Here is a 16,070-nt window from a genome sequence, read left to right on the forward strand (position 1 = left end):
CAAACGAGCCGAAACACGAAGTGGTTTAGTTGCATGGTTGACTGGTACCGTTGACCACCTTCCAGCTCCATCATCAGACCCTCAGTACTATCTTGTGTCAAAGATCTCGTTGAGAGGAATCAAACGAGCCCAAACACGAAGTGGTTTAGTTGCATGGTTGACTGGTACTGGTGACCACCGTCCAGCTCCATCATCAGACCCTCAGTACTATCTTGTGTCAAAGATCTTGTTGAGACGAATCAAACGAGCCCAAACACGAAGTGGTTTAGGTGCATGGTTGACTGGTACCGTTGACCACGTTCCAGCTTCATCGTCAGACCCTGAGTTCTATCTTGTGTTAAAGATCTCGTTGAGAGGAATAAAACGAGCCCAAACACGAAGTGGTTTAGTTGCGTGGTTGACTGGTACCGGTGCCAACCTTCCAGCTCCATCATCAGACCCTCAGTACTATCTTGTGTCAAAGATCTTGTTGAGACGAATCAAACGAGCCGAAACACGAAGTGGTTTAGTTGCATGGTTGACTGGTACCATTGACCACCTTCCAGCTCCATCATCAGACCCTGAGTCCTATCTTGTGACAAAGATCTTGTTGAGACGAATCAAACGAGCCGAAACACGAAGTGGTTTAGTTGCATGGTTGACTGGTACCGTTGACCACCTTCCAGCTTCATCATCAGACCCTGAGTTCTATCTTGTGTCAAAGATCTCGTTGAGAGGAATCAAACGAGCCCAAACACGAAGTGGTTTAGTTGCGTGGTTGACTGGTACCGGTGACCACCTTCCAGCTCCATCATCAGACCCTGAGTCCTATCTTGTGTCAAAGATCTTGTTGAGACGAATCAAACGAGCCGAAACACGAAGTGGTTTAGTTGCATGGTTGATTGGTACCGGTGACCACCTCCCAGCTCCATCATCAGACCTATATATTCTGATTCTGACATGTCATCAAAGGCATTTGTATTCAGCCATTTTTTAATTTAGTACCTATAAAATATCAGATCATTTCAAATATCTTTAATGCTGTCCGGTAGTTACATACTATACTATAAAACCAAATACACAGTACTAGGATCAAAGTTTCTCAGTCGCCGCATACACGCACTGTCACGCACACAGTATAGCATTTTACACGGCGCCTGCCGCACACAATGATAAAAAACCTCGTCGTCGCCGTTGAAAACGTGCGGAGCCGACCGACACACGTCCTACCTCTACAAGCTCTGCCGCGGCACTGAGCTCACGACCGCGCGTCATCGGTAATATTAGAGTCGTTTTCAAAAAATTGCCAAAAAATTATAGTAGAATTTCATAAACACTAATGTATACCATCAGTATAAGCAAACGCTGTAGATTGCTTGAGTATGAAAATGACTTCGATATTAAGTAGAATTTCATAGGAATTGACACTTGTTTCGGAGAGAAAATTGAGTTTGTTTTTCTTCGATTTTCTCTTTCTCAAAGGTATTTAGGAAAAATGTCAAAAGTAATTCCTAATGTACAGGGTATTAGTAATACAAAATAGCCAGCTTTACCAGAGTAAACTTCTCAACATTTACAAATACGAGCTCACAATTTAGTGCTTCACGTGGTTTTTCGGAAATAACCATCAGAAAACAAATCATTACTAATTTAATAAGCCCTTTTTCCAATATTTAAAAAGTAATTCCTAAAGATAAGAAGACGCTTTTACCGTAACAAGTACTCATTGTTTCTAATAATGACCCTAAAGTACTGAATGTCATCGAGGAATATCATCAATTTTGCATTATTTTGACTTTTCTTGTTGGAGCGCTCCAAATTAACACACATCAGTGAAAGGATAAGGGTCAAAGTCAAATGGCGTTATAACAGTTTTAATCTTTTGTCGAAAGTTGGCAGTGAATTTACCACAGACTTGTCATTTTCGCGCTCGCGCTTGACAGACAGCTGAAGTGTGCGAAAGGGAAGCCATCACGTATATGAACATACCATGAGTGCGAAAGAGTCAGACTACCAATGAGAAAACGTGACCACTTTTGACTTTGACGACGGCCGCGGACGGCCAAGAGCGTATCACAGTAATTTTCAAATTGAAAAATATACACGGATTAGGACGAAAAGTATTAAATAAAGTAATTCAGTGAAGATTGTGTCTTGTAGTGTGCCGGATTTCAGTGTTACAGTGCCAAATAATCCAAGCAAACACTAATTTCAGAGGATTTATGATATTCCTAGCGAAATTTTCATAACGATATTTTGTCAAATTAACAGCGTAAAAAGTGTAAGAAGCCGGTTTATAAAGTTCATTATAAGTTTTTCTTCCTTTGTGTGCTAATATTTTATCATATTAGTCTATAATTTAAAATATTTTGTGTAAAAACATAACCTGTTACTTTACGCTAGGGCTTGACACAATGTTCATATGACAGTATCGATAACTTGTCGGTATATTAATAGCTATGTAATTATTTCTTCACAAGACATCATTAAGATATTAGCTTTTATAACCGACTTCAAATAATAACGATTGTTATACCTTTTTGAAGGTGCTCATGTTTAGCGGTAAATTTAAACTTCACTTTCCAACACAGTAAGAGTTACATTAAGATAAGTCTACAACGATTTTGATAGTACACGCAGTGCAAGTGTTATTTATACGTCATAATGTCGTAGAATTTTAACGTTTAAAATAACACATTTGAAAAAGTAGTCGATAAACCAATCAAACATCGACAGATTATTAATATGTTGTAACATGACATCACTATTTTCGATCTCACATAGACAATTTACGCACACAATTGCATTTCATTTTTGGTCGCACTTTTGAAGATTGACAGTTGTTCTAGTCATATTAATTCTATGGAATTTACTGTGGCTGCATAATTTACTTTGACAATTCGCCTCTATTTCAAATTCTCTTTGGCATAACGTAGGTACGCAGTTTGTATTGGATTGACAGTCCATATTATAACTTATTAGTGTTTGGTATATTGTATTCAGTCCTGAATAGATTTTCTGAATCAGTATTGAATACCTGTCACGTCCCGTGATATCACGTGAGTGTAAATTGATACCGTGGGGAAATTTACGCAGGAGGCGTATTTAGGATTAAAAAATATGATAATAATTAGAATTCAGAATTTACCTACTGTCGTTTAGCTCGCACTTAAACAGTTGCGAGAGGGATCAAGACCAAATCTGCAATGTATTTTTTGATCACCGACATTTAAAAAAAAACAACGGGTTGCACTCCGGGAGTGCCGACAGAAGTGAAAACTCAATGACTAGTCCAAAATGTCTGCAACACTATGTATAATTGACCCATCCTCCTTTCTATTGAAAAACTTTAGTTCCGAAATTGCTGGTCAGTGAGCTTGTTTAAAATTCGAAATTCAAATTTGTAGCGTTAATTGTTTAAAATTCGAATAGAAATTGTAAAGTTACCTTGCAGACCTCGCATCTAAATATTTAATTTGGTCATGATATTTTGAGTTTTATTCACCAGTAAGTACTAGAGTTCACTTTTATTAGCGATTCCATCAAGATGTAGCTTTATTGAATGATGTCATTGAGTTTTTCTTTATTCATTTAAATGCCATCTAAATGAGTGGCCATCTAAACCTTACGGTCACGTGATCGCCTTACGCTGTCTCGAGTTTATCATTTTTTCCTCACCTCAAAAAGTGCGCAGCGCCGCTAAAGAAGTTTTCACTTCAAAAAACAGTAGGAATTGCCTGACTTTGCCAGAGGCCATAGCACGAGTGTGCGTGTGGTGTGTGATGCATTTCTCCCATTATTAGTGGGAGATGCATATCATCATCATCATCATCATTGGCCTTTTCGTCTATTCCAGATAGGGCTTGCAATTCGAATATTCGAATATTCGAATTTGTCGAATATTCGACCTGTTTTGATATTCGAATATTCGGCCGCTCAGGTTTCGAATATTCGAATATTTTTTATTACTATAAAAAAATCTATGTCATCCGCTGTAGTTACAGTTTCTGTGTGTTTTACGGGTATTTACAGTGAATGAGGAACGGTAGGTACCCAAATACGAAGGAAATAATATTTTTACTGTATTCCTCTCGATAGACTTCGTGAATACAGTGAAACCTAACTCAATTTAAAAGAAAACGAAATCAAAAAGTATGCTATTTTTACGGTGCGTAAGTTTTAAGTTAGGGTCATTCTGTTTATTCAGTACAAGCGTACGTTAAAGATCGGTTTTCCTAGGATAGCAGTGCCGTCATATAGCGGCCGTCTCCATACTAAATAATACGGCTAAATATGGATGTCATAGTATTTGTATGGAGACGGCCGCTATATGACGGCACCGCTATCGGAGGAAACCAAAGCATAAGCGAATTTTTGAAGTCTAAGCCTTGCCACTTATCGCAATTCTCAAATTTAATCATACCAAACCTGCCCAACTTGGTAATCTAACCATGCACCTTTAGCTGACGAATAATCCACCCAGTACTCAACTAACTTTTTTCCTTAAATATTCCAATATTATATAATTAGCCGACCATTAGGAATAATAACTTGCCAAAACAAATAAAGTCAATAAATATTCAAAATACAATGAAATTAAAGGCCTTTTTACAGGCTTCTGAGTGATTACAAGTTAATTTAAATCGAAAAATAATTACCTATTAAAAAAATATCTTACATACCTAGGTGTTTGGATGGTTAAAGTTATATTATTTCACGCAACGACGCATTTATAATAAGTTTTATCTAGAAATATTAATTACGTCTAATTTTGGCGTTTTACTTGTTTTTATAAATGTGGGCATCTTATAAATAGTAGGATGATAAAATCTAGTCAATTAAGTGGATTTCTGCCAAATATCCTTAGTTTTAGCAATATGTGAAAAAAGCTTTTGAATAAAACGATAATAAACCGATTTCTCGTTCCTTTTCTTATTTTTTATAATATTCGAATAATTATTCGAATATTCGAATACGTCGTCAGAAAAAGTCGAATATTCGAATATCTGAAAGTTTCGAATATTTGCAAGCCCTAATTCCAGACGATTTATGGTGTAACACCGGAGAAACACCTTTTTTGGTGGCTGAATAGACCGATGCGAGACCGACATAGTCTACCACACAGACAGGCCTGACAAGAGAGATTTCCGGAAAACGGCACTGAGACGCCTTGTCGTCGTTTATGCCTCTTGTCAGCGAGTGCGGCGAACCAGGTCTCATCACAAAACTTGCGACCCTCCACAACACGTTTGCGCCAATCCGTCCGCTGTTCTACAAGCCTCTCCCAGTCTCGGTTGTCGATATGGAAGGCAATCATGTCCCTCTTTGCGCAATCTTTAAAGCGAAGCAATGGCCTCCCAACGCTACGTTTTGCTTTCGCAACTGCACCAAGAAGAACACGGCGGGGTAGTCGAGAGGGTTCCATCCTGTGCACATACCCTAGCCAACGTAGACGTCTCTGTTTGAGAAACGCGGTTAAGCTAGGCAGCTGTGTAATTTCTAGAACCCTTTCGTTTGTATACAGAAACATAAGAACTGCAGTTATTAGACTTTCATCATCTTCCTCGCGTTGTCCCGGCATTTTGCCACGGCTCATAGGATCCTGGGGTCCGCTTGGCAACTAATCCCGAGAATTGGCGTGACACTAGTTTTTACGAAAGCGACTGCCATCTGACCTTCCAACCCAGAGGAGAAAACTAGGCTTTGTTGGGATTAGTCCGGTTTCCTCATTATGTTTCCCTTCACCGAAAAGTAAATATCTAATGAAATATCACATAAGTTCCGACAAACTCATTGGTACGAGCTGGGGTTTGAACCCGCGACCTCCGGATTGAAAGTCGCACGCTCTTACCGCTAGGCCACCAGCGCTCTTTTATCACTGATTTGATATGGATTTGATGATAGATTTATTATTTAAATATTTAGGCATCACTCGCAACTCGCAACCAATACAATTTTGTAATTGTGTTGCTTTGCTTGTGCAAGTTATGTCAAAATAAGAATAAACATACGTCACTATGTTAGTTCAAAAAATCGTCCATGATATCAACAACATATCAGTATAAGCTTTTGAAATTCGAATAGGTGTTCGATAAGACTTCAGAATAACCCCCCACCCCCCCTCCCCTCCCCTCTTCTCCCTCCCTAATCAAAGAAGCCCCACGTTGTCGAAGTAATTGGAAGCGTGCGAGTGATGTTGTTTCTCCAACTTGCGGTTAGAACTTATAAATCTTATAATGGACCTAAGCCTCTACCATCAGTTGCCAGAGTATTTCTCACTTACTTTCAGTGAATAAACGCGCCGTGTCACGTTTTACGTTTCTTTACGGTCTAATGTGCCTAACTTCACTCCACTCTAAACGATGCTGTCCCTTTCTAAGTATACTAAAAAACAGAGCAAGAGTTATATCGGAGTTTTGTACAGCGCCTCTAGGTTTCACCTAAAGAACTAAATTGACACATTTTCTCATAGTCGATTTAGACTCTCGCGCGAGCCACGAGACGAGAGTGTAAGCGGTGGGCTCGCGGCTCGTCTCGTGGCTCGCAAGCTCGTCGAGCTAATATAATTTAAACACTAACGGTACGGCATAAGGTTTATAACCGAATGACAAGCCGAACGCGAGTGTAAACGGTGGACTCGCGTCTCGTGGTGCGGCTCGCGGCTCGTCTCGTGGCTCGCGCGAGAGTCTAAACCGAGTGTAACTGTTAACTGGACTTTCGTTTCGAATGATCCTTGGAACATGGCGGATCGTGCTCCAGACATTATTTTTATTTTTTTCATTTTGCCGTTTAAGGTATAATTTAGATAGCATCTTATGCGGTGAATTGCAAGTGTGACGGGTGCAGTTAATTAAGAATTCTTCGACATCATTCGGCGGTTCGTGGTCTCGGCCGCCATTACGCTTTGTATTGTACTGCTGCTCCAGCCTGCTCCAGCTATCCTCCAGTGCATCGTGAAGGCCTATCACCGTACATCATGCATTAATACTTTGTATTATGAAATATTGGTCAGACTGTACGAAAGGGGGGGCTGGGACTTAGAATTTTTTTTTACAAAGTGGTATCATTATGACACTATTTTTAAATGATTGTAATGTGTAGATCACGTCAAAATAAGCATCTTTTATTGGAAAAACTTTTCTCTAAAATAAAAAATGGCCGAGTTAGACGCGACCAAAGATTGATGTTCTTAAAGGGAGCTGGGACTTGTAAAATTGTATTATTATAAAAACGTCGGTTCTGGCGCTTCGCCGGCCGCTGCCGCGGCACGCTCGCTTCGCTCGCTCGGCTCGCGCGCTGTATGGTCGCAGTTCTACCTAACACTCCTCCTCGCTTCGCTCGTCGTCGTACCTACTCCGACCTGCCTTAAAAGCCTGGCCTGCCTTAAGCTCTATCTCCGCCATTTTCAGTTTTAGTAAAAAGTTTTCCAAGTAAAAGTTGCTTATTTCGATGTGTTCTATACATTAAAATCATTTAAAATATATGTCATAATGACACCACTCTCAATGAAAATTTTCTAAGTCCCAGCTCCCTTTAAAAATATCAATCTTTGGAGGCGTCTAACTCGGCCATTTTTTATTTTAGAGAAAAGTTTTTCCAATAAAAGATGCTTATTTTGACGTGATATACACATTACAATCATTTAAAAATAGTGTCATAATGACACCACTTTGTCAAAAAAAAATCTAAGTCCCAGCCCCCCCTTTGCTACAGTCCAACCGAAATATTTTACTTGTGATCTATTACTGTATTTTGGCAAGGGCCCATGAGGTTGCCACTTCTCCAATAAACAACCAACTGTTAAACAATTTGTAGTAATAAGTTCGACATTGTTTAAGTGTGAGCGGGGTAATCACACAACAACTTGGTATGGCGGGCAGGCATTATTTTGCTTGGTATATGCTTGCGACGGCCGAGCATGATGATGAAAGACGGCAGCAAGGAAGATTCCAAGCGAACATAAGGGATGTGATTTTTGAAAACCCGCTTCAAAATATAAGTGATGCAAACTTTATGAAAGACTACCGTCTACACAAAGAGGCATTCGCTGACTTATGCGATGTATTGTCCCAAGAAACCGACTTGAAAGGGTCACAAAGAGTGTCTCTTCAAGCTAAGGTAAGCATATTTCATAATACGTATATATGTACTTGATTTGCATTTTTAATAGTATCCCAAATAATAAAAAGTCCCTGCCAACTGATCAATTTAAAATACAATTAAAATCATATTTAATAAATAAATGCTACTACTCAGTAAATGATTTTCTTGCCGATACTTAGAGCACCCAATTAAAACTTGTCCAGTCTTCATATGTAATGAATATAATTTGTCTTAATATAAAAAATTGAATGTTAAATTTGATATGTTATATCTTTAATATGATGTACATATAAATAATACCTTAAATGTTAATTGTTTTGTTTCTGATAACATGCTAATTTAATTGTAAGAATTTATTAATATATACCATAGAGTAACCATAGTTCTTAAGTTTTATAACATTTGTACGCCAATAGGCAAAACACAGAGCTCTGTAATCACCTATTTTTACTTAAGACCTGTATCACCTGTGTTCTACAAATAAAATTTACTTTACTTTACTTTACGATAGGTTAATTTTAATCAACAATAACTTGCAGGTTTTATGTGCATTATTATTTTTTGCACATGGCAGCTACCAGAGGGTAACAGGTAAAGCGCACCACTTCTCCCAAGAGGCGGCCAGCGTCTACATTGAAGAAGTGACGAAGGCGCTAAACCACCCCAAGGTGTTAAATAAATTTATTAAATTCCCGTGCACACAAGAAGATCGGAATGCCATTAAACAAAGGTACAGAATAAGATATAGAACAAAACGAAAGGTTAGCAAGGATGCACCCACAGGAGCACTGCTTACATCTGGGGTTAAATGCCCTTTCACCGCCACTTTTTCTAAGTAAGAACAGTGAAGGGGTTGTCATGTTGGTAATAGGACCTGTAACCCTTTATTTACGATTGTTATAGTGTAGGCGTAATAGTTCTGTCATTCTTTATTTACATTCTCTAATAGGTACCTTGTAGAAAAGCCCTTATAGCCCTAAACAATTTTTTTACAGTTTCTACAGTATATATGGTATCCCAGGAGTAATTGGGTGCTTAGATTGCAGCCATTTTAAAATTTTCACCCCCGACAAGGGAGAAGAACATTTATACTTCTGCCGGAAACATTATCATTCGATTAATGTACAAATGGTATGTTTATTATGTAAGATTAATGTCGTAGGGTTTGTCATATTACATCAAAATCAAAATAAGTACATATATCATGAGGAGCAATTGAAGCATATATACGTTTTTAAATTGAATTTGTTATGTTATCTTTAACAAGTTCGATTTGTGCTCTTTATGATAATATATGCTTCAGAATTATTATTTTGCGATTGTGTATGTATCTGTGTGTGTGTGACAGACACTGAACTCTTTCTGTTCCATTGACCGTCTTTAAGTAGTGTACCTACTATAGTTCGTTTTTTTAGCATTAGAAAGAACTTGAAAGAAGGTAAGCGATCTTGAAAGGTCTGTTAAATGAAAAACGCTTTTTAAAAATCAATAACTTAATCAATACTTAGAAGAATATAAATGATCGTATTAGATACATAATTGTTACATATTTGCCGGAAATTATTTTTAAAATGAGTTTTTAATTAAAAGACACATCAAGATTGTTTACCTTATTCCTAATGCTAAAAAAACTAACTATAGCATATGTTCAAACATAAGGGTGTGGCCAGACATCCAGGGACTCGCCGAGTGCCGAGCCGATTATTTCATACATTCTTCAAAGTTCTTTTTTTTTTCTTTGATATAAGCGGCTCGGCACTCGGCGAGTCCCTGCATGTTTGGTTGCACTTTAAGGGTAAGACAAGAGGAGACAGCATGTAGTAGCAGTACTAAAGTAAAAAAAGGTGAAATTACATTTCTGAAAAACTCGATCCTATTAGTACCTACTGTACTTAATACTAAATAAAATGACGAAAATCTTACTTTTATAAATAGACATCTCTTATCTTTTTCAGATATGTGACCATGAATGTAGAATATTAGCTGTAAATGCTAAGTATGGAGGAGCTGCCCACGATAGCTTCATTTGGGAAAATAGTAACATTAACGATCACATGCAACTATTGCACACGCGTAATGAAATTGTTTGGCTTCTGGGTAAGGCGCTATTAATTACAATACAACGTAATATTCAATATGTAGGTACCTATAGGTAACGATGTTGGTACAGCGATATTCTATTCTATATTAACAGGTGATTCAGGGTATCCTCAACGGCCATGGTTAATGACGCCCTATTTAGACGCAAACCCGGACTCTGCAGAGGAGATTTACAACGCCGCACACACAACTGCTAGAGTTCTGATTGAAAACACTTTTGGGCGTTTGAAAAATCGTTGGCGTTGTTTGCACCAGGAGAGGGCGTTGCACTACAGGCCAGAGAAGTGTTCGCGGATCATATTAGCATGTTGTGTATTGCATAACCTTGCTATAAAACATAACGTGCCGTTTCCCGAAGAGTCATCTGCAGAACCTCAAGGTTTTTTATAAAAAACATAATTATGATAGATTGAGTAGGGAATGCTCCCGGTACTGAGTCTGTATGGCGAGAACCGGGAATTCCCGGTTCCGTACTGTATATGTATAGAAAGCCAGTAGGTACCGGGAGCACTCCATGAGTATAATAGTACTTATATAATTATTAAATATATACGGTAACTATACAAAGTCTATTATTTTTCAGAATTATTCGAACGAGAGGAATTGGTAACAGAAAATGCAGCTAGTGAATTATTGATGGGAAGAGCAATGCGCGATCAATTGGCCAGGCGCCTTGCCGAAGAACGCGGCCATCATGTATAAATAACCCTTTGACCGCCGTTGGCATGTATACAAGACAACGATAGAACGATACACTGGCGCCGCTGTCTTGCAAACAAGACAAAAATCCAACCACTCGGTAAATGAGGAAAAATTATATTTTTTTTACACTTATGTTAATGGTTTAGCAACTTGTTTAAAAATAATCATTTTAAGCTGCTATATAAATCCATTCTTTTATAATAAAAGGCTATCAAAATAATTGCTCCAGATTTCAACGTTTTTCATGTTCCTCGTCGCCGTTGTCTTGTATACGAGACAGCTAGGGATGGGAATGTTAACTCGATATGAGAATGTTCAAAATAAATATCAAATCGCAAATCTGCTTTTATTTAAGCATTTGAACACTTGTTAAATGCCAATTGGTGGTAAGTAGTAACTAGAATAGGTACGTAAAACGAGACGAGAGAGACAGGCATAACTATAGCTGAAGTTCAGGGAGCTTCTACAGCTGTTGATAGTAGAGTCAGTCAAGTAAATCTGACCTTGTGGTTTATTTGCAGAACAAAGGATTCTTTTCCGCACTTGTATCGTAAATAACTATTTCAGGTGTTAAGGCGGGATTTCACCAGTGCGGCACAGGCATTTTTGTACTGAATATGCTTGTGCCGCACAGAACCGCATACTGGTGGAATCCCGCTTTTATACTTGAGGGTACGTTTGTACCTAATTACGGTCCAATTAGGTACGATAACGGAATTCTTGTTTGAAATGAATAAGTAAAATATAGTAAAGGCGTAATATATAACCTTATTTATTCTCTAGAATATCTGCTATTCTATTGACAACAGCTGTAAAATTTCCAAATAACTCCATCCACCGTTCCTCATTCCTCCTCCTATGTATCTCCGTTTCTCGCTGAAAAGCACGCCATTCGGTGTCAGATCTGACAAAGGCTTGCCTCGCTAGTTCCGACTGTGTCTGAGTGCGGGTTCTTCTCTGCGCAGGAGAATTAGAATTTTGAACACCACGTCGTCGCCGCCGACGTGGCGGGGTCGGCAGGGGCGTAGGGCTCTGGGGCGAGCGGTGGCCAGCGGGATTGGCGCCAGCAACAGCTACGCGTGGCGTGAGTGGGCTGGGCGAGCGACTCCCCGACAAGCGGTTTGCGGCGGCGTCGGCAGCTGTCCTGATCACTACGCGTGGCGTGAGTGGCACAGGCGGGAGGCTTTGCAGCGTGTGCTGCCTGGCATTAGCAGAAGCAGACACATGCTGGGCTGTAAAAGAAGCAGACCAAATATATTCACTTTTAGCACCATTTTTTATCTTTTTTGAATAGTTTATTTGCGATACAAGTGCGGAAAAGAGGAAATTCGAAACGAGTGGCGATAAATTAAAACACGACCGAAGGGAGTGTTTTAAATCGACACGAGTTGCGAATTACCTATTCGCACGTGTATCGTACAACGTATTACAGTACATATGGCCCTTTAAACTTTTGACATAGGCACGAAGTGCTATTTTACGCACTAGTGCGGGAAAATAGGACAATATGTACTGTAAAAGCATTATTTTTCTTTTATACATAAAAATATGAGCAGCATAATATGGAATTATCTTACACAGAATAAACTATAAGATAGATAACTTCAATTGCCATCTGGTATTCCAATTAATCCATTAGGGTATCTAAGATGCCAGTGTTTTTCTTTTAGCTGATATAATAGATATAGCTTACCACCATCACGGATAGTATTAGCACCGGCAACCGACTGAGTTCTGAGCTCCGCGATCCCGCCAAAGCTATCCAGTCCATTCGGGGCTAGTAAATACAAAACAAATATAAATATATTAAACTTTTCAGAAATTACACAAAGGAAAAATAAGTCATTATGACATATACATAATATACATATAGTATATAGATGAAATATATACTTAGGCAGATTTTATAAATGCTTACTGTGCAGCACACACTGACTGGCACCAGCACTAGAAATTGTCAGAGTTCTGTCACTATTCATATGTAGTCCATCTTCCTGTCCGTGGAGGGCTATAGTGGAAATAAAACAGTACATGTATACATTTTATACACATCTATAGAAATTACAGAACAAATGTAACATTTAAATGAGATGATAGCATTATTTTACGCACTAGTGCGGGAAAATAGGACCATATGTACTGTAAAAGCATTTTTTTTTTTCTTTAATACATAAAAATATGAGCAGCATAATATGGAATTATCTTACAGAGAGTAAACTATTAAGATAGATAACTTCAATTGCCATCTGGTATTCCAATTAATCTATTGGGGAATCTAAGATGCCAGTGTTTTTCTTTTAGCTGATATAATAGATATAGCTTACCACCATCATGGATAGTATTAGCACCGGCAACCGACTGAGTTCTGAGCTCCGCGATCCCGCCAAAGCTATCCAGTCCATTCGGGGCTAGTAAATACAAAACAAAAATATAAATATATCAAACTTTTCAGAGATTACACAAAGGAAAAATAAGTCATTACGACATATACATATAGTACACAGATGAAATATATACTTAGGCAGATTTTATGAATGCTTACTGTGCAGCACACACTGACTGGCACCAGCACTAGAAATTGTCAGAGTTCTGTCACTATTCATATGTAGTCCATCTTCCTGTCCGTAGAGGGCTATAATGGAAATAAAACAGTACATGTATACATTTTATATACATTTATAGAAATTACAGAACAAATGTAACATTTAAATGAGATGATAGCATTAGACCTTGGAGGATACAACTAAACGGAGTAGCCATTAACAGGCTTTCCCCTCTGTCGAAAATAGGCGGCCAACGGTCATACACAATGTATGGACTGACGTTTATCTGACATGGCTATTTTTACGTTACGCATACATTTGACGTTCCCCTCCCCCGCAAAAATCGGCAGACTGTTTTGTACAGAAAATTACAGACATGGCGTCTCCGTTTGATTATATCCTCCAAGCATTAGACTGTACTATAGTATTTTTCAAACTGGGAAGGTATGTTGATGGGTGTCATCTCCATACTATGTAATACCCTAAAAATGCCAAATATCGCAAAATAGTATTAATTGACATCTATCCGCATACCCTTCCAGTATGAAACATACTCTGGTTACTCTGGTTCGCTTCACTAGCCACAAGAAGACTTGGAAAATACGTGGATTGAGCCGAGGTTCCCGGTTGATTCCAGTTATCTGCAATAAGAATAACACTGCATTATAATACTGTGTTGTGTGTGTCCAAAAAAGAGTATAATATTAAACTCACTGGAAAATAATTGTAATATTGACGGACTGTCCTCCTCTGTCTCTTCGATTACCACGTCGACTAAACCATTCTGTAAAATTAAGATTGCTATCAGACATGAAATACCAATTTATATAATTACCTACATTTAGATACACATAATTATTGGGACCGTGCACGATGGCAGCGCTGCTTAGCGTTCGCAACGTTGAGGGCAACTGTCAAATAATGAGAGCAACAAAATAATTAGTAGGTACATTGTGCATGCCAGAACGATTTATAGACTCGAGTTTGCAATATTATTACGCCCCAAGTTAATCACAATGTTTTAGAGATAGATAGAGATCTTTTTTTTTTCATCACACTTGCGATACGAAAAATAAGTTTAAAGAAAAAAAAACTGTTAATTATGGCACTAGAAACTTCATAACTCCCTAAGGAAAACGCTTTTTCTGTAACTCCCGCTAAACCTGCGTGCAATTCCACATTTACTGAGCAAGTTTGGAGCGAGTGTGATGAAAAGATTATTCCTTAAAAATATTTACTAAAAAGCACAACAATATGCGGAATTTTTTCGTTTTTAATGTTGAATACACTTGGTATTTGCTTTACTGAAAATAGTAAGAATTATCTGTGTATTTTATATTATTCGGTCAATTTTCTTCGATGTTGTTTCGTTACAAATTCAATGAAAAAATGTTTTATTCGTTATATTTTGATGGCCCCCTTTGTGATCCTCTTTCTGGGGATACGTATGATGCTAGCAAGTATAAAAATTTTGCCCTTCACAGGTTTTTCTTAACACATTTTAAGTTAATAATTGTTACTTCGCTTATAACAATGTGTTGTGACAGACGACAGACAACCCTACGTGTCAAAAGTATGCTTTTGATAGGCGGATTAGACTCTCGCGCGAGCCACGAGACGAGCCACGAGACGCGAGTGTAAGCGGTGGGCTCGCGGCTCGTCTCGTGGCTCGCAAGCTCGTCGAGCTAATATAATTTAAACACTAACGGCACGGCATAAGGTTTATAACCGAATGACAAGCCGAACGCGAGTGTAAGCGGTGGACTAGCGTCTCGTGGCGCGGCTCGCGGCTCGTCTCGTGGCTCGCGCGAGAGTCTAATCTGCCTATGACGGGCTTTCAATAACTAATATTACAATTAGAGATGCACCGGATATCCGGTTACTATCCGGTATCCGGCCTATCCGGCCGTTATTTTAGTATCCGGCCGGATACCGGATAGTTACCTACTATCCGGCCGGATACCGGATAGTAAAATTAACACATTTTGGGGTAAAAAATGGAATCTAAAAAACAGTCACGGTCATAATGCTAACGACACAGTAGATAGAAATGAATACGTAACCAATGTCACACAATACACTTATTTGTTTACACAAAAATACGCGCGCGCACTTGTAAAACTATAAACGAACTTATAGCCTGACCACAGTGAAAGCATGGTTTATATGCGTTCACTGCCTGACCAGTAATATATGATAATTGTCAAGAGGGCGCTGTTATTCTCATGTATAGGGTGACAATTCAGTGTAGTATGAAAAAATTAGTTCCAGTGAAATTCCGCAACATGGCGCACCCTCAATAGATCCTGGGGGCTCAGCACGGTTCCATTTTTATCGACTATCACTATGCCCGTCACTTTCGCACTTACATACTTGTTAGAACGTGACAGACATGGTGATAAACGATAAAAATGCGACCGTGCTACTAGGGCTGGTTCACCTTTACCACGTAACATAGACTAGGAATCCTCTAGACTGAGTTTAGAGCAATTATTTCATGAAACCGATGCTGCCAAAAATACGGGGGTGCGGGGGGACGAGGTGAGCGAATCCCGTGCCGTGATTGGACACGGACCAATCACGGCACGGGATTGACTCGAAGATGGAGTAAAACTACCGTATAAGTGGCAGAGGGGGTAGCGT

At 38.8% G+C, this 16,070-nt stretch overlaps 1 protein-coding gene across 1 annotated transcript; it reads left to right on the forward strand.

Moving 5' to 3' along the window:
- The first annotated feature begins 7,878 nt into the window (after nt 1-7,878).
- Nucleotides 7,879-13,296, forward strand: LOC134662713 (putative nuclease HARBI1). Its single transcript, XM_063518984.1, has 6 exons — nt 7,879-8,097; nt 8,622-8,812; nt 9,078-9,213; nt 10,038-10,179; nt 10,277-10,544; nt 13,212-13,296. Exons 1-6 carry the CDS (start codon nt 7,879-7,881, stop codon nt 13,294-13,296), a joined length of 1,041 nt encoding a protein of 346 aa, XP_063375054.1.
- The last annotated feature ends 2,774 nt before the right edge of the window (nt 13,297-16,070 follow it).

This window comes from Cydia amplana, chromosome 3, assembly GCF_948474715.1.
Source record: "Cydia amplana chromosome 3, ilCydAmpl1.1, whole genome shotgun sequence".
Taxonomy (NCBI): domain Eukaryota; kingdom Metazoa; phylum Arthropoda; class Insecta; order Lepidoptera; family Tortricidae; genus Cydia; species Cydia amplana.